At 43.8% G+C, this 20,987-nt stretch overlaps 1 protein-coding gene across 1 annotated transcript; it reads left to right on the forward strand.

Annotated features, from left to right (window-relative positions):
• The first annotated feature begins 1,726 nt into the window (after positions 1 to 1,726).
• Positions 1,727 to 2,440, forward strand: LOC144163875 (uncharacterized). Its single transcript, XM_077694551.1, has one exon. The coding sequence runs from the start codon at positions 1,727 to 1,729 to the stop codon at positions 2,438 to 2,440; it is 714 nt and encodes a 237-aa protein (XP_077550677.1).
• Positions 2,441 to 20,987: the final 18,547 nt, after the last annotated feature.

Raw genomic sequence — 20,987 nt, forward strand, 5'->3', positions numbered from 1 at the left:
TAAGATGCCAAATTTGGGCTCCGTATGTCATCAGCGCCAGTACGTACTGGTTGTAGATTTTTCTTTTGAGTGACAGAGGTTGCTGAATTGTCATTATTTTATAGTACCGAGTGCACCTCACCATAGACCAATTATGCGGCGGATTATTCTTTAGTGACTGGGTCACCACTGAACTTTTGTCCGGGGAAGTTGATTTTTACTTCTTCTAGCGCTTTCTCTTACTCCTTACGCTTACTCCTCATAACAATAAATACGGTTGTTTTTATTTGATTTCCACAGCATGCTTTTTATTTGCAGTTCCTAAGGCATTTTTTGCGTTTGTTCTGCAGTGTCAATAAGCAATAATATGTCGTCTCCAAATATCAAACGACTCAAGCAATCATAGTTTATCCTGAAACCTGTATTTTCAAGGTCTGGATTTCGGAATACCCCCTCCAGACACGCTGTAAACAGTTTTTGCGAGATACTGCCTCCGTGTCTTCATCCTTTTGGATGGGGAACTTATGGCCTTACTAGTGAAATGTTAATTTGCCCGTAAATCATTTATATACGCCCTTTACCGGTCTGGTGTCGGTCTCTTTTATTCCGTGGTCCTTTATTGCTTTAAGCATGGCTGCGGTTTGCACTGAGTGAAACACGTTCTCATTATCTATAAATGCGATGTAGAGGGGTTTTGTGTATTCCGCACATTTTTCCATAACTTGATTGACAACATGAATGTGATCCATAATGCAGTACCCCTCCCTAAATTCAGTTGGTTTTCTGCGTTTTTTGAATCCAGGCTCTCTCCGTTGTGGTTAATAAAACTTTGGTAAACAGGTTGTAAACAACTGAGAGTAGCCTGGTTCGTATGTGGTTCTTAAGGGTCTTGGTATCTGCGTTTTTTTAAATGAGATTAAAATGGCGTTTTTCCGGACTATGGGCACTTTTGGGTCTATACGCATTCTGAAAATAGTGCAACGAGCTTTTCTAATACCGTACTATTTGTCCTGCCTCCTACAAAATTCACACATTATGCGGTGATCGCCTGCAGTATTTCCTCTTTTTCTATGTCCTTGAGAGCGCACCGAACGCCGTGTTTATTATCTAGGGGAAAACGCAAGCAAAGCTTGTACTCCAAGTATTTTCCCCTGATAGAACGTCCCTTGCATACATTCTCATGTGGAATAGTTCTGCTGCCTTTACTGCTTCGTCCAAGTTGTACGTAATGTTGCTGTGCGAGTCTTTGAGTGCATACATTGTGTCTTTGCCAATGGCAAACTTCTTAGCTCGGTTGAAACTTGCCCCTATTTGCTGCATTTACTTGCCCCTATTTGCTGCATTTGCTTGCCCCTATTTGCTGCATTTACTTGCCCCTATTTGCTGCATTAGTGGGAGCGGCAGCACGACAGCGGCAATGTCGCATGACCACGCATGGCTTATTTTGCAGATTCTGCCGCTTAGCGTCAGCAATGCGGTGCCCAGTACAGCAGCGGTGGACGTCACTTGGATGAGCCAATCGGACCATCAAGCAGGAGTGACATCGGCAGCGGGCAGCGGGCATATAAAGCTGGCACCTCAACCAGCTACCTTCAGTGGGAGCGGCAGCACGACAGCGGCAATGTCGCATGACCACGCATGGCTTATTTTGCAGGTTGGTTATTACAATCCCGTATCACGATTGCGGTCAAATTGGCTTTGTCTGTTGGTGCTGCCACTCCCTGTGAAGTGTCTTGAGATTTTGAGCATGTTGTGGTTGGACCTGAAGGTCTTGCTTTCTGGGGACGTAGAAATGAACCCTGGTCCAACTGTGGAAGAATTGCTGGAAAAAATATTGGAAAAGCAAAATCAAATGGACAACAGGCTTGCCAATTTGCTAGAAAGCCTTACTAAAATTATGAATCAATGTGCTCGGGTGGACATTTTAGAAAGAACAGTTGAAGACGTTAAGCGAACAGTTCAGCATCAACAGCAGCGACTAATTGATTTGGAAGACCGGGCACGGCGGAATAATGTTATTGTATTTGGTGTCCCCGAGAGTGAAAACGAAACGCGTGAGGACATCGAGCAGAAGGTTGTAAAAAATATCTTTTCTGAGAAACTTGGCGTCATGGTCTCGTCAGTTGAAAGAATACATAGGCTTGGTCAAAAGAAACAGTCGCGTGATAGGCCTGTTGTACTAAAATTGTACGATTTCAATGAAAAGCTGGCAATCTTCAAGAACTGCAAAAAACTCACAGGAACAAAAATCAGTGTTTCTGATGACTACTCCCCGGAAACAGTTGAAAAAAGAAGGCTACTTTGGAAATCGGCGCAGACTGAGAAAGGCGCCGGTGCAAAGGTCAACCTTGTTCACGATAAGCTTTTTATCAATAGCATTGCTTATACATGGGATTTCGAGCACAACATGCGCGTGAGACTGCGCAATGAGCGGCCACTTGCTTCCGAAAAAGTTTACTGACGCGCAAGGCAGCCACAGATAAGATTACTGAACATAAATGCCCGAAGCATTGTGAATAAGGTAGAACAACTTCAATACTTGTCATTGCTCCACGACGCGGAGCTAATTGCCATAACAGAAACGTGGTTGCACAGTGACGTTAAGGACGAGGAAGTATTCCCAGGCAACTACAGTGTGATCCGCAAAGATAGAGCAACACGAGGTGGTGGCGTAGCACTATTAGTGAAGAAGCAACTCAGATATGAAACTGTGTCATCCATAAACGGGCATGAAAGTGTTTGGTGCAAACTGTTTCTTGATACCACCATTTTGATGGTGGGCGTTATCTATAGAACCCCCGGAAGCCCAGTTGAGTTTTTGTATACTCTTGACCAGCATTTAAATACTATAACGAATGCCAGAAGTAGAATTATTTTAGCAGGGGACTTTAATTTACCTGGTGTCGATTGGAATGCGAGAATTACGGGATCAGTTGAAAAGCCTAGCGCTGATACAATGTTAGAGATCATGCTTAAGCATAACCTTGTTCAGGTGGTCAAAGAACCAACCAGGACACAAGGACAAAATAAATCTACGCTGGATTTGCTTTTCTTGACAGACGGGACCTTCAATTGTAATATCGACATACAGGATGGCATATCAGATCATAAAACAGTTGTAGCAACTTTAACTATGGGTAATATACAACTAGAAAGAAATCCCTCTGTAAATGTGTATAATTTTAATCGTGCTGACGACACGTCAGTTACGGACTACTAGAATGCGCTCTTGATAATATCCCTGTCGAAGATGATATAAATAGTCTTTGGAAATACTTTGTGTCAGTTGTACGCGCCTGCTTAGAAAAATGTGTGCCTAAGAAGGCCAAACGCATGGGAAGACGCAACCTATGGGTAACTAGGGACATCATTCATTTGAAGCGACGACTGAATCGTGCGCGTAAAAGGATGCCAAGGAGAAGTGAAGAAATAGCTACTCTCGGCACGCAGCTCAGAAAGAAACTAAAAAGTGCAAAGGCGACCTTTTTTTTGACAACGCTTGTGGATTATATGCAAAACTCGCCTCAAAAATTCTGGACATACTTATCGGATTCTAAGCGCGACATTAATGAAATCAAGGTAAACGGAAGCGTCTGTAGTAAGCCAGATTTGATCGGTTATGCTTTTAACAGTATGTTTAATTCGGTATTTACACCTAGCAGTAATAGGCGCCCCTCAGATACGACTGATGCTTTGTCATTGTGTGGAGATACTAACGATATCAACATTTCCCAAGATGGCATTGTAGCCTTGTTGCTGAAACTGGATACCAAAAAATCTTGTGGTCCCGATGAAATACCCAATCAGTTCCTGAGGCGCTATTGCGAATGGATATCCCATTTCTTGTTGAGAATTTTTGCGATGTCATTGCGTACTGGAGGTGTACCCGAAGACTGGCTCCTTGCTCGCATTGTACCTGTTTTCAAGGCGGGCAATAAGTTATTGCCGGAAAATTATAGACCAATTTTCATTACATGCGCAGCGTGTAAAATGTTAGAACATATAATATCGAAACATCTAGTTGAATACATTGAAACTAACAACTTATTCTGCGGAAAACAGCATGGTTTTCGCCGACGCTTGTCGACAGTAACGCAGCTTTTTGAAGTGTCCCATGCGTTCGGCCTTGCAATTAACAACAAGGAGCAAATCGATGTAATAGCCATTTATTTTTCAAAGGGGTTTTGATCGGGTGTGTCATACTAAACTTATTGAGAAATTATATACACTTGGAGTTAACAAGCAAATCGTGAAATGGATTCACGCGTACCTTTCCAATAGAAAACAGTATGTCCAAAAAGCTGGTGAACGGTCATCTTATTTGCCGGTTTTGTCGGGTGTGCCGCAAGGGTAGGTTTTAGGACCAATTTTGTTTCTTTTTATATGTTAATGACATCGCTAATGACATTGATTCTAAGATTGAACTACGTCTATTTGCGGATGATTGCCTCATTTATTGTCGCGTCAAGAATGTTCAAGATCAAGTGCTGTTAAACGAAAGCCTTCAAAAAATTTACGACTGGTGTGTTACATGGGACATGAAAATTAATTTTGATAAATCGGCTTACATGACTGTATCTAGCAAGAAAACCCCGTTGCCTTTTACTTACACAATAAATAATATTCCACTTCAGCATGCCAGTAAGCTTAAGTATCTCGGGGTAACAATAACGAACAATTTGAACTGGAACGAGCATATTGATAACATCTGCCGATCTGCTCAACGCAAACTCGGTCTGTTAAGGCGAAAGTTAAAAGATGCTACACCTGAGATCAAGCTCAAGGCGTACCAATCAACTATACGGCCGACACTGGAGTACGCTAGTATAGTGTGGGATCCGCAATATGTGGGTTTGATAAACAAATTGGAACGGATTCGAAGGCTAGCCGCAAGGTTTATCTTCGGTGCGTACCGAAGAACGCAGTCTGTATCTGCACTATTATCTCGTGCCGGTTTGCCCGAACTCTCAGTGCGCAGAAAAATAGCTAGGCTGAAATTCTTGTACCAATTGTATAATAATAAATTCAACTTGGATTCCAGGCTATACTTGTACCCCCCAGGGCGAGTGTCGCCACCAACAGGTCACTCTCATGCTGTGATGCCGTATGTGCCACGCGTTGATGTGTTCTAATTTTCTTTTCTTGTAAAAACTATAGTTGAGTGGAGCAACCTTGATGCAGATGTATTTATTGACATACCCACGACTGAATCATTTGAGCGTAAGCTGTCCTTGTGTGTTCTCTGAATGCGTTGCTTGTCTATCGCGGAACTGGTGTTACATGTTTGTGGGAAATTATTTTCCTCCCACCTCTGTAACAGCCCGCAAGGGCTAACAGTATGGGAAATAAATAAATACTCAATCACTGCCTTGTGGTTAGAACGAATGTCGTTTGGTTTACTCCTGCTACTCAATTTAGATAGTGCTGCCAACTTTATTCGATCCACAGCAGTTGACACTTTATAGTGCGTAAGTTTCGCAATCCGTTTTTTAGTTTTCTTATTCAGTTTTTTTTTTCTCATCAGCCTGCTTCTCCCACAGGCGCTCTATATTTTGTGATTGTCATTGTTAGGCTGTGACTAAGACTCTCTACACTGTTTTCTTTCTCCGTGTTTTAAAGCACAACTTTCCTTCCGAGAGTCCTTTTAAACTACTTCGTCCTCGCTCTGGCTGACGCCGGGCTGCGTTTGTTATTTTATACTAGTTTCGTTCATTCCCCTTTGAGATTCAGGCTTACCTTGCATCTAACCGATCTGTGATTGCGGCACGGAATCTTACTCATCCCCTCTACGTCTTGAATGATAGCTGGGTTGCGTTAAAATAAATTCAATTCCGTTTTTAGTGTACAATCGGCCATTTCCATGTTGATTTCCTATTGTTTAGTTTGAAGAAGAATGTGTTCATCAGCTGCAGATTATTTCTTTCCTGAAATACGACCAGTGTATCTCTCAGACTGTTGCGATTGTCTTTCCAAATTTTCCACTTAGCTTTCTCGGCTCTGCTTGTTACCGACTTTTCCATTAAAGTGACGCATTTCAATCGTAAGATGTGTTTTTCCTTTCAGTGCTAATTCCACGTCCTCGTTGAAACTATGTACGGACTCATCGTCATAGGTGGTTGGTGGCGTATTGGCCTCCACTATCTTTATCCTGAACGCTTTTTTAGCTTTATCACAACGGCTGCTACTTTTTCGTAATGCTGAAGAATTATTTTACGTCGCCGGCTTATTTTATGTTGCCTGCTAATACGGGTCTGCTGCAATTACCACTAGTCTTCGGCGGGCTGATACATCCTATACATTCCTGGTTGTTTATGTTAGGGTAATTTTTTCATGTGTTTGGGAGTGGTAGCCAGCGCCACTACCAGTACTCTAGCTGAAAGAACCTTCTTTTTGACACCAGGGCCATCACTCGAGTGTCTATGACATGTCGGAAACGGTCACCCAGTGTTGAGCCCTTTTACGTAACTAAGTGCATCAGACCTGACAGAACCGAGCCCTCGCTATGTATGTAGCAAATCAGAATGGAAAATGATTGGCTGGCTGAATCAAGACAGCATTAAAGGTAGTCAACACAAGTCTGTGATAGCCCCTAAATATGTTTGTACGTGTGTTTGTGTGGCCTTTGAGTGTGTAAAGCTATGAGGGGCTTTGGTAATTTTCTTCTTGGCTCGTACTATTAAAAAATAGAATTGAAGTCAGCTGGAGAAAAGATATTTGTGGCGAAACATGACAAAATAAATGACGATGGTTCTGAGTAAACTTCAGATATTTTTAGGAAAGTAGCGCACATTCATAAATATCTTATACGCCAATTAACCCACGGCCCTCAGTCTCCAGTGGCTGCGAAGCAACTGACCACGGCGGCGGTCAGACCTGTGACGCAGCAGGGGGTGCTAAGAATCCCTAAGGCAATGGTAAAGTAAAAACACAGTATAACGTAGATATGGGAGATTGCAATGCTAAAGTAGGCAAGCATCAGGCTGGAGACAAGGTAGGTGGGAAGTATGGTCTGGGAGGTAGAAATAGCAGGGGGGACCTACTAGTTGAATTTGCAGAACGGAATAAGCTACTCATCATGAATACCTTCTTCTGTAAACGGGAGAGCCGGAAGTGGACGTGGATGAGCACGAATGGGGACCATAAAAATAATATAGACTTCATAATATGCGATAACCCTGGCGTTGTGAAGGATGTGGATCTGCTCCGAAGGGTAAGGTGTAGTGACCATCGTATGGTAAGATCTCAAATTTAGCTAGATTTGAGGAGGGACCGTAACAAGCTAGTCCGAAAGAAGCCGATTAATGAGCTAACAGTAAGGCATAAAGTAGAAGAATTCAGGATCGCGCTGCAGAACCGATATTCATCTCTTACCATGGAAGCAGAGTTTACGACGTAGGAAGCCAGCAACCACCTTAGACGCATTAAAAAAGTAGTTCAGAGGATATAGACATCCCACCAGTAACGACCGAATAAGTAAGGAAGGCTTTGAAAGAAATGAAAGCAGGCAAAGCACCTGGGGAGGATCAGATAACAGTAGACCTCATTAAAGATGGAGGAGAAATTGTACTTGAAAAACGGGCAAACCTGTACACGCAATGCCTAATTACCGCAAGCGTACCGGAATCTTGGAAGAACGCGAACATCATCCTAATCCATACGAAAGGGGACATGAAGGACCTAAAAAATTACAGGCCAAAGAGAATTTCTGCCACCTTAGATTTCAGTCAACCCCAAGAACAAGCCGGGTTCCGTAAAGGTTATTCAACAATAAACCATATTCATACGATCAATCAAGTGATAAAGAAGTGCGCTAAGTATTCTGAACCCCTGTATACAGCCTTCATAGATTATAAGAAAGCATTCGACTCTGTCGAAACCGTAGCAGTTATTCAGGTATTACGGAACCAGGGAGTAGATGAGCATTATGTAAAAATACAAGAGAATATCTGAAAATTAATATGCAGAAAACTAATGTAATGATCAATAACCTCGCGACAGCACAACTGTTTGGGATAGGGGGCGAGGTAGTAGAAGTGTTAACAGACTATATCTACTTAGGCCAAGTTGTGACCCCGGATACCAACAATGAGCCAGATATAATTACAAGGATCAGAATGGGGTGGAGTGCATACGGCAGACATTCTCAGATAATAAATGGCAGCCTACCATTGTCCCTGAAGAAGAAAGTGTATGAAAGCTGCATCTTACCGGCACTCACCTACGTGGCAGAAACGTGGAGGCTCACAAAGAGATTTCAACTTAAATTGAGAACGACTCAGAGGGCAATGGAGCGTAAAATGATAGGTGTAACATCAAGGGACAGGAAGAGAGCGGAGTGGGTCAGGGAACATACGCGGGTTAAGGACATACTTTTGGAAATTAAGAAGACATGGACGCAGGCAGGGCATGTAATGCGAAGGCAAGACAACCGCTGGTCATTAAGGGTAACAGAGTGGATCCCTAGAGAAGGCAAGTGTAGCAGGCGGCGGCAGAAAGTTGGATGGGCGGATGAGATCAAGAAGTTTGCTGGGACAAATTGGTCACAGTTGGCACAGGACCGGGGTAATTAGAGAATAATTGGATAGGCCTTTGCCCTACAATGGGCGTAGATAGGCTGGTGATGATGATGATGATGTGATGACAAGATGTCGCAACTTACAAACCGGAAGTGGGCTGAGGTTTCGACCGAGTATACTGTAAATGTGTTTGAGAATCGCTACAAATAAAATTAGGCAAACGATATTGAGGGGAATTCATGCGGTGGCATACTCATTGGTTAATCAGGGTATTTGTTTCAAGGAGACGCGATATTCCTTTACACATGGTAAAGTATTCCATTTCTTTTTGGTTGGACGTTTTAATTGCTGATTCTAATCACGAAAAACAAATCAGACATACACATTATGCAGGAGGCGGCCTGACTGGTACGGAGTAAAAACATTTACTCAGTTATCATGTACAGAAATTTAGAAATGTGCTTCTTTTCTTACTCGGAGGTATATAATAAGAACACAAAAATATTGGCGTTTTACGAAGCGCCCTGAATGAACCTTAAGGTTTGTGCAACGAGCTGTGAAGTGGGAGATTGTAGGTTTAACACTTATACAAAAACGCAAGCCAACACGCAGGAACACGCGTTAGAGGAAGACTCAATAGGGTAAATGATGTAAAGAGGACGCGGGTTAGCCATGCGCGCAGAATACAGCCTACCGCTGGGTAAAATGCTGGGTAAAATGCCAGGGTAAAATGTTTACTCCTTACAGTGTGAACTGGATGTAGAAGAAAAGCACTGATTTAACTATAAGCCTAAATAAGAATGTCTAGAGGGTGAGGATGAACTAGGGTGCAGCAAAAAAGCCGTCTTCTTGATTACGCCGTGCAATGTACAACAGCAGGCTTATTATCTGAGTACTAAGGCGTTGCGCTGCTGAGCACGAGGTCGCGGGTTCGATTCCCGGCCGCGGCGGCCGCTTTTCTGATGGAGGCGAAAAGCAAAAACGCCCGTGTGTGCGAGATTTCGGCGCACGTTAAAGATCCCCAGGTGGTCAAAATTAACCCGGAGCCCTCCACTACGGCGCGCCTCATCGCCTGCGTTGCGTCGGCGCGTTAAACCCTACAATCAATCAATCAATTATTATCTGAGTAACAACGATGGAAATTTTTTATATTCGTTTGGCTGGCATTTCTGGTGAAGATAAAAAATCACTTCGCGAAGAACTAGAAAAAAATTGACAAGAAAGCAAAGATTACTGGTTGATGTTTAAATATCGCACAATGTGACAATTTAGAAAGACCTGATTTTGCTAGTTTTATTCTCTCCTTCTGACTGCATTGTATTTGTATTTGCTGTAGACTGCGTCTACTTAAGTTCATTACGCACCTGAAAGAACATATGAAACCATTAAGAGTGGGTAAAAATAAATAAATCAGTCTACAACCCCATCTCTGTTTTTATTCGGTAACTTAGTATTTAGATGTAATTAATAGCAGGCGTTTTTGGGCGTCCTGAATGGCGAAGGATTCTCTAAGTGCTCAAATAAACAATTCGCCGCTAGCGTACTCCTCAGGCTAACCTTCCTACTCCTCAGGCTAACCTTCGGTTTATCATAACTATATAGAAATCAATGTGCCGATAGAGCGTTTTGTGAAACGAACTTTCGAGAATTTAACGCCTTTGGGAGCATTAAGAAACTTTGAGTGGCCATTTTCCTATTACTTGCAAGAGCTATAAGGTTCCATTCAAAGTCTCCGCCACAGGTTATGACAAGCAAGAAACGCGAGGAGAAAGGTTTTCGCAAACCAAATTGTCCGTCTGATACAATTATGTAGCATTTTCTTGAACACATACATATATACTAGCACATTGTGTCGTGGCTATTTCCCGGTGACTGAAGCTGCTTTGGTGTGGCAAGTACACATAGTTAAATTTCGTTTTTCGTGCTGCATTTCAACTTTGTGAACCTTTTCGAGAAAAGAAACCGTCTTTTTAAATATTTTCGGGCGATAGCCGAAAGCTTACATGCTGTTTGTCGAAGGCGGTGCTAGCCATGGCATGCGCACTCTGTGCTCCCAATATAGAAACAGGGCTTCAGGCGCTCCAGCAGATAAGAAAAATGGTTGAAACACATTTTCTGTCCCAAAACACCCTTTAAATAAACTAGGCGCAAGCCGACTGCTTTACCTCGAAAGAGTCGCACAATATGCGTAAACACGTTCCTTACCTGTATCTCGGTGGAGAATGATTGTCGTGGGCAATGTAGGATTTTACCACCTCAGGGGTCTCTGGCTTACACCAATTCTACAAAAAATATTTCAGCATTACCATTTCTCGTGATGAATATAACTTCAATCACAGCAACAGCACCATATCATTTTTCAGTGAGACATTGTTCGAGTATTTAGACATTTGTACGCATTTCCTTGATATCTAGCAGTATTTTTAATGAATTGGCTATAACTTGTGTTTATTTTCTTATATATTCTAGCCCCTGCCAACCAGTTTGCAGGCTTCCGTGTGGTGATCACAGTATAAATAAAACTTCCTTTGAACAGATATGGACGGTTTCTTTAACCAAGTGTTTCGCAAAAAAGACAGTACATTCTTCTAGGCATTATTCTGTGGTATCCATTGGTTTGAGGTCTCGATGTTTGCTGAAAAAGATGAAACGCGTGACACGAGGGGGGCAACGTGTTTATTACTTCTTTTCGAAATTCATAACTCCCGCAAGGTCGGCGCAAGGAGGATGTCAGTCGGCTTCCCTTATCCGGTCAAAAAGTGCAAGACCGGCTGTAAAGCATCACCTTATGTACACCGGCGTTATAATATTTGCTTGACATACCACAAAAATATATGAAGGAATATGTTTTCAATCTTTACAGATTCACATGTCTGCAGAGAAATGTCCGTGAAACTATTTCACCGACGTGCATATGAATTATCAATCGAATACATTACGAGAAAATATTTGTGAAAAATTGCCGAATATAGAAATACATTACACGAAATTGTGATCGCAGTTCAGTTGCACGATTCAAATTTTTATTCATATTAAGAGTGAGATGAAAACACAAAGAACATTTTTCGGGTAAAGCGTTATGCTGGGTCTTTATATGGATAGGGGGAGGGTGGCATTCACAGAATTGTATTTCCAGTGGGCATTTTAAGGTGCCGTTTTCGGGAGGCATGGCTGAAGAAAGCGCCGCCCAATCAGAGAATCGATCTACATGCGCGCAACCGTCAGCGCCCTCTTCCTCTACCCTCTTTGATGGTAATCCAACTTCGAAACAGCACGCATGGCGTACTCTTTACAGTTAATGCATCAATATTTCCAGAAGAAATTGTCATTTTCAATGAATTATTTGAAGGTATTGAATTTCTCAGGCCATATTGGGAAACAGATAGACATTTTCACACTGAGGTTTCTCTGCAAATAAGCAGCTTCGAAAGGTGTTGTACTGGACACGTACAGTCTGCCTTTCTCCCAAAGCCATCACATGCTCAGAACTAGAACAGTGAGGTATTTTGTTTGCTTTTTACAGTAAGAAAATCCAAATAAGCAAACACCTGCGTAAATACGACATACTACCTAAAAACTTCAAAATGAGAGCAGAAAGCTGGACACGGGTAGAGAAAGCAATAACACAAGCCCTGACTTTGTCTGTACCTGCCTAAGTTTGCGCCTTCCTTTTGAAGTATGAATCAGAACTAATCTGCTCTTGTGCCCATTTATTGCAGTTTAATAACTGAAAAGTTTAATCTGAAGTAGCCACTCCTGTAACAAAATATTATAGGCCTGTCGAAGTTTTGACCACGTTTAAAACAGAGCTGGTGAAACGTTTCTTTTAAAGGGACACTGAAGTGATTGTAAACATTGTGGGATTACTAGCACAAATTGTATTCAGGACCCCGTTGGCCATGTTTCGGCCCCTCTGAGCGCGTTTCTGTGAATTTATTTAGTAGAAAAATTAATTTCTGTGGCGTTTTTGTGTGACGCCAGAAGGAGATGAGCTAGCAATTGGCTGCGCTACTGCACGGCTCGCCGACCTTCCGACAGAGTCAGTCGTCCAGCATTTAGTCCTCTGGCTGCCGACGGGTCGTCGCAATTCACACGCTCAGTTGAAACTAATCCACAACACATTTGTGAATGGAAGGATGCTCCTTTCTTTACTTTGTTAGTTTGTACACTGAATCAAGCTCCGAGTCCGGGTCGCTCCCCCCAAGCGCTGCACAAGTGCACATGCGACGCTTCTCCGACTGGAACGCTAGTAGAAAAATCTAAGGCCACTTGAAGGTGGGAGAAGAGTCAGCGACGTCAATATAGGTACTAAGGAAATAAAATCAACCAAAACCTTCACCGCACAGCTTAAAACTAGGGAGTAGGAAGCACTTTTTTGCGCTGGGTGAAGTAGCGCAGCGATCAGCAGCACGACCACGCAACTGCGAACGGTTTTCTGTCTAAGATATGCAATTGCTAGACCTGAGATATTCCGGAAGTTTTGGGGACCCTTCCTGCACGAGCACGTTTCGACATAGTCACCTAAGATATTTGAAATGCTTGCTAAAACTACATAAAACTGCAAACTCGTTGTACATCATATTCCTTGTATATACAACCACGCCGGCGCTGGCTCTTGGCCGAGTGGTATGAAGCGCTAGGATTTTGTTTTGCAAATCGCAAGTTTGAATCCCCGAGGGTAGATGCTTTTTTGTAGGTCGGTTTTTTAGTTTGCGGCGGATGTTTTCTAAACTGTGTTCACCATTTTTGCGCCGTAATGTTCACTGCTCCACGAGCGAGTTCGCAGAACGCGCGCAGATTGACACTGACGCGCTAGCGAGTTCTAGTTGGCGTGCTGTTGCCAGAAGCACCGACCACTTCCGGGCAGTGGGCACAGGCCAGAATCAGCACACCCTTGGCCTGTTGCGAACACGCTTTTTACAATACAGGCATGAGTGAGGCATGGTCCGAATATGCGGGAAAAGCGCATGGCATTTGAGCGTCATCGGTGACGGGGAGAGCGTTCGTGCATTGCGTAGGCCTCTGCTAGTGATTGCTACGATTCCAAGCCGTCCTGGAAGGCCTATATTAGGCATTTTACAGCCGACAACACGGCAGAAGGGTGGTATGACGATTACTGAGATGTCGAGAATTCTCATCCAAAGATTCTGTCGGATGTCAAGCATGTTGTTTTAAAGAACCAAAACCGAACCTTGTTTGAATGCTAACCCTGGACATGGTCCAATCAAGGTGCGTCTCCTGCGTCATTATAGCCTTTAGCTGGTGCGGCCGCCCCAGACCGCGCATAATATTTTCTCTTATTTCCAGTTTAATAAAATATTTGTCGACTTATCAACCGGATAAATGATGAAAAGTGTGGTAATTTGAGCCAGTCTTAGCAGTACAATGAAAACTGGGAGCTTGACAAATTTACTTCAGTATCCCTTATATCTTAGGCCAATCAATCACGTGAATTCTGCGTCATCTTCACAGAATAGCCTTATTGGCGTTACTTGATCTCTAAAGTTCTGATGCGATGACGCCCATGCGTATGCCACCATTCCACAATTGTTTTGAGCTTTTTGAAGAAGGGCAGGTTGGCGTTTGCCATTTCGATGTATTTTTATCCACAGCCGGGCTTATGTGCTTTCGAGGCAATCACTAAGCGCTGTGTAGCAAAAATGTTCTGAGGTGGGAAAGGTTGGATTTACCATCACCGCCAACACGATGTCCAATCATTCTGTCTCCTAATTTGTTTAGTAGTTATCAGTTGAATCTTGGTAGGAAACGTATTTGTGCATGTGATCTCCTCGTCTTTTAGCCTATACCAGGAAGCATTCGCGGATTCCCCGCTGGGTTGCTATTTACCGTGTATACTTCATGGTTGTTAAACGTGCTAGTACATGAGTCACGGAAACAAAAACACTAAAATGGTTTTTTTTTGCAGTTCTATGCCCCTTCTGTACAGCGGAGAAGGGGTGCGCAAGAAGCGTCAAACCGGATGAGTTCTGCTTCATGTTTGGTGGGTTTGATTGACAACCGGAGTGGCCTCGACAATATGTGGCTTCGGAACAATAGTCTTTCGGAGATAGGGCTTTGAAGGTGGTGGAACCGTAGCGGCCACATTTTTACAAATCGCGTCTTATTGATATTCTCGGGCCAATGGGTTTTTTAAATTTTGCCGTGCTGGCCACGATGGCCCATGGATCCATCACCCGGTAGCCGTGCCTGCGTTGTTCACAACGAGTACTGGACGCATTCGAACCGCCCCATTGGCACTGAACAAACCGTACTTACTGTTTCTGGGGATTGGTTATACAAGCGGAGTGACATCGGCATCAGATGGGTATATTACATTTTTTGGTTGTACGTCCTTTTTCCTACTATAATTACTATATCTAAATTTTGGTATGCATTGTTTTCAATCAGAAACCCATTCAAGCAAAAGGAATCACCACCACGATAGCAGAATATTCCAAGAAAATACGTAATTGGTGTATTTTTAGTGTGTGGAGTTGTACCCATGTAAATTTACGTTGGCTTTGGTTAATGAACATTGTTCCTGCGGAAACATGCAGCTTAAACATTCGCCGTGATCACCATACTTTTGGACATACCGTGAACACATATGACACACATGCAAAACCTAGAGAGCTATTTTGAAACGCATGCCAAATGGCCACCTCTAAAGAAGCACACCCAATTTCTCCGCAGTAGACGATGCCGCAGCTGCCCGCAGATCACACAAAGAGACATGTATGTAAGTATAAAAATAGCGTGCGGGTCACTCGATCTGCCTCGTGACGCGCAGCTGGAGAATCGGTTGAGTTCCGCTGTGTTAGCTGTTCACAATGGCACCTGTACTTTTGTCTACAGGTCATCAAGGCGATGGAGAGTGTATTGATCGTGTAATCTCTGTGACATCTCGGCTGGGCAAATGATTGGAACGTGAAATACACGCCCGAATCACCGGTGACCTTGAACACAACAATTTTTACTCATACTATGATTGACACTTCAATCATAGTAGGCAAGAATGAGGCTGGAGACAAGGCAGTTGGGAACTATGGTCTGGGCAGTAGAAATAGCAGGGGGGACCTACTAGTTGAGTTTGCCGAACGGAATAACCTACGCATAATGAATACCTTCTTCTGTAAACGGGAGAGTCGGAAGTGGACTTGGAGGAGCCCGAATGGGGAGCACAAAAATGAAATAGACTTCATAGTATGCGACAACCCTGGCGTCATGCAGGACGTGGAAGTGCTCGGAAGGGTAAGGTGTAGTGCCCACCTTATGGTAAGATCTCGAATTAGGCTATATTTAAGGAGGGACCGCAACAATTTAGCACGAAAGAAGCCGATAAATGAGCTAACAGTAAGACGTAAAGTAGAAGAATTCAGGATCGCGTTCCAGAACCGATATTTCGCACCTAACGAGGAAGCCGAGCTTACGACACAGGAAGCCAGCGACAACCTTACACGCCTTATCATGGAGTCTGCAGTAGAAGTCGGGGGCACTATGGCTAGACAGGATACTGGTAAACTTTCGCAGGAGACGAAAGATCTAATCAGGAAACGGCAAACCATGACAATATCCACCGCAGCTGACAGAATAGAACTAGCCGAGCTTTCAAAGTTAATCACTAAGCGTAAGACAGCTGACATACGGAAGTTTATATGGAGAGGATCGAATACGCTGTAAAGAACGGAGGTAGCCTGAAAGCAGTGAAGGGACGTCTTGGCGTGGGGAAAATCAGATGTATGCACTAAAAGATAAGCAAGGCAATGTCATCACAAATAGGGATAAAATAGTCACAGTGGCCGAGGAGTTCTATAGGGATCCGTACAGTACCCGGGACATACAGGATAATGCCGAACGAGACAGTAGTTCAGAGGAGATAGACATCCCACCAGTAACGACCGAAGAAGTAAGGAAGGCTTTGAAAGAAATGAAAGTGGGCAAAGCACCTGGTGAGGATCAGATAACAGTAGACCTCTTGAAGGATTGCGGAGAAATTGTACTTGAAAAACTGGCAAACCTGTATACGCAATGCCTAATGACCGCAATGGTACCGGAAATTTGGAAGAACGCGAATATTATCCTAATCCCTAAGAAAGGCGACATGAAGGACTTGAAAAATTACAGGCCGATCAGCTTACTGTCAGTCGTCTACAAGGTATTTACCAAGGTAATAGCTAACCGATTCTCTGCAACCTTAGATTTCAGTCAACCTAAAGAACAAGCAGGGTTCCGTAAAGGTTATTCAACAATGGACCATATTCACACGATCAATTAGGTGATAGAGAAGTGCGCTGAGTATACTGAACCCCTATATATAGCCTTCATAGACTATGAGAAAGCATTAGACTCGGTCGAAACCCCAGCAGTCATTCAGGCATTACGGAACCAGGGGGTAGACGAGCATTATGTAAGAATACTGAGGATATCTACAATGGGTCTACAGCTACCATCATCCTTCATATGGAGAGCAGTAAAATACCTATAATAAAGGGTGTCAGACAAAGAGACACAATCTCTCCAATGTTATTCACATCATGCTTACAAGAAGTATTAAGAACGTTGGATTGGGAACAGGTGGGAGTAAGTGTTAATGGAGAAAACCTCAGTACCCTCAGATTTGCTGATAACGTTGCCTTGCTAAGTAACTCGGGGGACGAATTGCAAAGCATGCTTTCAGCACTGGGCGAAGAGAGTAGAACCGTGGGCCTGAAAATTAATATGCAGAAAACTAAAGTAATCAATAACCTCGGTACAGCACAGCAGATTGAGATAGGTGGCGAGGCCGTGGAAGTGGCAAGCGAATATATCTAGTTAGGCCAAGTTGTGACCCCAGATCCCAACCATGAGGCAGAGATAATTAGAAGGATCAGAATGGGGTGGGGTGCATACGGCAGACATTCTCAGATAATGAATAGCAGCCTACCATTGTCGCTGAAGAAGAAAGTGTATGACAGCTGCAACTTACCGGTACTCACCTACGGAGCAGAAACTTCGAGGCTCACCAAGAGGGTACAACTTAAATTGAGAACGACTCAGCGGGCAATGGAGCAGAAAATGATAGGTGTAACATTAAGGGACAAGAAGAGAGCGGAGTGGGTCAGGGAGCAAACTGGTGTTGAAGACATATTAGTAGAAATTAAGAAAACGAAATGGACGTTGGCAGGGTATGTAATGCAAAGGCAAGATAACCGCTGGTCATTAAGGGTAAAAGAGTGGATCCCTAGAGTAGGCAAGCGTTGCAGGGGTCGGCGTAAAGTTAGAAGGGCAGATGAGATCAAGAAGTTTGCGGGGATAAATTGGTCACAGTTGACACAGGACCGAGATATTTGGAGAATAATGGGAGAGGCCTTTGCCCTGCAGTGGGCGTAGATAGGCTGGTAATAATGATGTTGATGATTGACACTGCATCTTTCAATCAAAGGCGCTCCATTACAAGTCCACCGCGATATCCTACACCACCGCCAAACACGACAAAAGGAGGCGATTCTGTTATACATTTATAAACAATAAGAAAACATTGCCTCCCCTCGCCCGCCTTGCTACGCCTGGTCACTTCACTGAGCATCTGGCCCTAACACTTTAGAATATATAAATAAGTTCCTGTGGTCCTGTGACCATGCAGCTGGGTATACCCTTCGTACATGCTAACGGGCTCTTCTATCAGCTAATCTTTTTAACACTGCATGTATTTATCTAGACAGCCTCCCCACATTTCTCACCTCTGCAGCACCATGTTTTAAAACGACATCACTGCCTGTTTTTTTTAAACAGTAATGCACTCGTCGAGAAATATGTATAAAGATGTCTCACTACCACCTTCGAATACTACCAACCCCTCACACCTCTCCTTTTTCCAAACAAGTAATCCGTACTCATTCTTTCTTCACCAAAGACTGCCCTTGCACCTAGCCTTGTCCTATTCCCACGCCATCGCATACCCAAACCTAACGATCTTTGTATTCTAGGCAGCTACCTAATCTCCCCTCGCTCTCCTAACATTCCACTCAATACATCAAGCAATACACAGACCAATCATGTTACCCAATGCACGGACCTACTGCATGCTTCTTATCGAAAGCTTCTGAGACAGCCAATTAACCGACCACCTTATTTTCACCCACTGAGACAGACACAGAACAAAAAACTAAATGCACTTATACGGAACTCATACGCAATTGATTGTGTTTACCTCGACAAGCTTGCACAACGCACCTTACAGCCATTTGGCACAGCAATGCCGAACTCACATAAGTGTGTCGCTACTGCCAGATCAACCACCTCTGCCGTACCTTCACCGGACATCACACACTAGCCTTCCTCAACATCAATCCCATTCATACGCCCCACAAGTCTGGAATTAGAATAATGCAGGCTCAGCCCAATACATACGAAGCCTACTCCTCATAAAACCCTATCCTCTTCACATGAACCCTTCCCAATATCCACACCGCCGCATGGGCCCCGACAAACACCGCAGCACGCCCCACCCCCCTGCAATTAAGTCTATGTATTGAAGTGCATAAAAAATCCCATCTAAAAAACATGTCTCTTCACCAATCCTCAACTCTCGTAGAGGATGCTGCCGTTGCTTCTAGAAAACGTTTAACACCCCCAAACCCACCGCAATACCCTCCGACCCCAAAAACGCCCACTCTAACTATTTAAGGGTAGTTTCTCTCCACGACCTGCGCATATGTTTCTCGAACACCCTCTTCAAGACCCTGTATAGCTACAGGGGTATTGGGTCCACAGTGGCTTAGGAGACAATGAGACAGCAGATTTACATTGGCAAAATCTTATTACCCAGCCTCCTCACTATTTGCACTTAACCACCGCGACCCCACCGTACAATACACATACACCAACTTTACACTCTACAGACACCGATAGTACATTACACTCTAGATGGGCCTGAATTGTACATTAGAAAAGATGCGAGAGGTATGAGAACGAATGATGATGTCATTGTGGCTACCTGAAATGTAATATAGATACCCACCGCCAGACCTGGCCGCGCATACGACGCAGAATTACTTTGCCTCCAAAGATGTGACGTGGTTTACTTGTAAAGGCAAACTGCACGCTTAGCGTTACTGGTTCTCAATATCTGCACTTTGTGTGAATAAGGAATGCCTTTGTATGTTCGTGTTCCCGCAATCCATGTCGCGCCTCTATGTGACCTGTCACGCAATCCATGTCCGCGGCGCATGTCCTTTGCGAATATTCATTTTGCCACTGACCATTTGCTTGATGGAGCGTAAAGGAAGAATGTAAAGTGCTTACCCCAACGACCCGCTCTTATCTATCTACAAATTAAAGTGTACCATGATTGTTTTACAACGCTTCGAAATACTTAATGCAAAGTATTTCGCATGTTTATTTTATGACAGAAGTTCTGAAATGTCGCGCTTTTATTTATAGCGGCGGCTTCCTGTGTCAGACAACGAAACCAATATGGTCAGGCACAATGTGGAACTTTATACCGATGGACTTAAATTCCGAACTATGCTTCCTGGAAATCTTTGCTTGTAATTTAGGCCTTGCAATCGTTGCTTGGAGCCCCGCGTTTACACGCAAGTTTCAATTGTTTCTAGGAGTCATAACTGGAACCACCAAAGAAATGGACGACCACACAGCAATCGTAGTTATCAGAACAGTCAAAGCCGTGTTTCATTGTCGAGCTTCAACCTAGCCCACTAATTCACCGTACAAGGAATGCGAAGGCACGTGGAGCTAAATTGCAAAATCTCTAAGTAGAGTCCCGAGAGAACTTCATAGAAAACCCATATCAATTAAGACTGCCATTTTTGATTCCCTCGGTTTCACTGATAGATAAAAAGTACCAGATTGTTTACCTTTTGAGCAATGGTACTCGAATGAGGGCGTAGAACAAACTGCCCGACAACGTTACCCGAACGCAGTGGATGTGATTGATTGATTGTAGGGTTTGACGCGCCGACGCAACGCAGGCGATAAGGCGCGCTGCAGTGGAGCTCTCTGGATTAATTTTGTCCCAATGGGGATCTTTAACGTGCGCCAAAATCTCGTACACACGGGCGTTGTTGCTTTTCCCCTCCATCACAAAAGCTGCCGCCGTGGCTGGAAATCGACCCACGATCTCGTGCTCAGCAGCGCAACGCCTTATCCACTGAGCCACCGCGGCGGGCCGGAACGTAGTGGAACCCAACGCGTAAAAATTCATCAGTGCTCCCAAACATGAATATCAGCTTAATGATAAATTTTCCAGGGTCCCTCGATAGGACGTCAGCACCGCCGTCCCTGCTAGGTCAGCTTCAGAGTTATTCGTATTCGACGAGCACGTGTTCTGCTCATTAGGCCATGACTTCCGGGTTTTTCCTGATGTGACATCAGCGCGACGTGGTATATACAAACTCTTGTTCTAGCAGTAGCAACGTGCGGAGGTGGCACTGTGGCAGACGACTCGGTTCCCACTCCTCAGATCCGGTAGGAAATCCCTAGAAGCTGATCTGG

This window comes from Haemaphysalis longicornis, unplaced genomic scaffold (genome assembly GCF_048455015.1).
Source record: "Haemaphysalis longicornis isolate Haplotype H1 unplaced genomic scaffold, Haemaphysalis longicornis Haplotype H1 scaffold_13, whole genome shotgun sequence".
Taxonomy (NCBI): Eukaryota; Metazoa; Arthropoda; class Arachnida; order Ixodida; family Ixodidae; genus Haemaphysalis; species Haemaphysalis longicornis.

What these genes read in the sequence shown, in the direction of transcription:
- LOC144163875 (XM_077694551.1), top strand. Translation starts at nt 1,727, where the DNA reads ATGTTGTGGTTGGACCTGAAGGTCTTGCTTTCTGGGGACGTAGAAATG.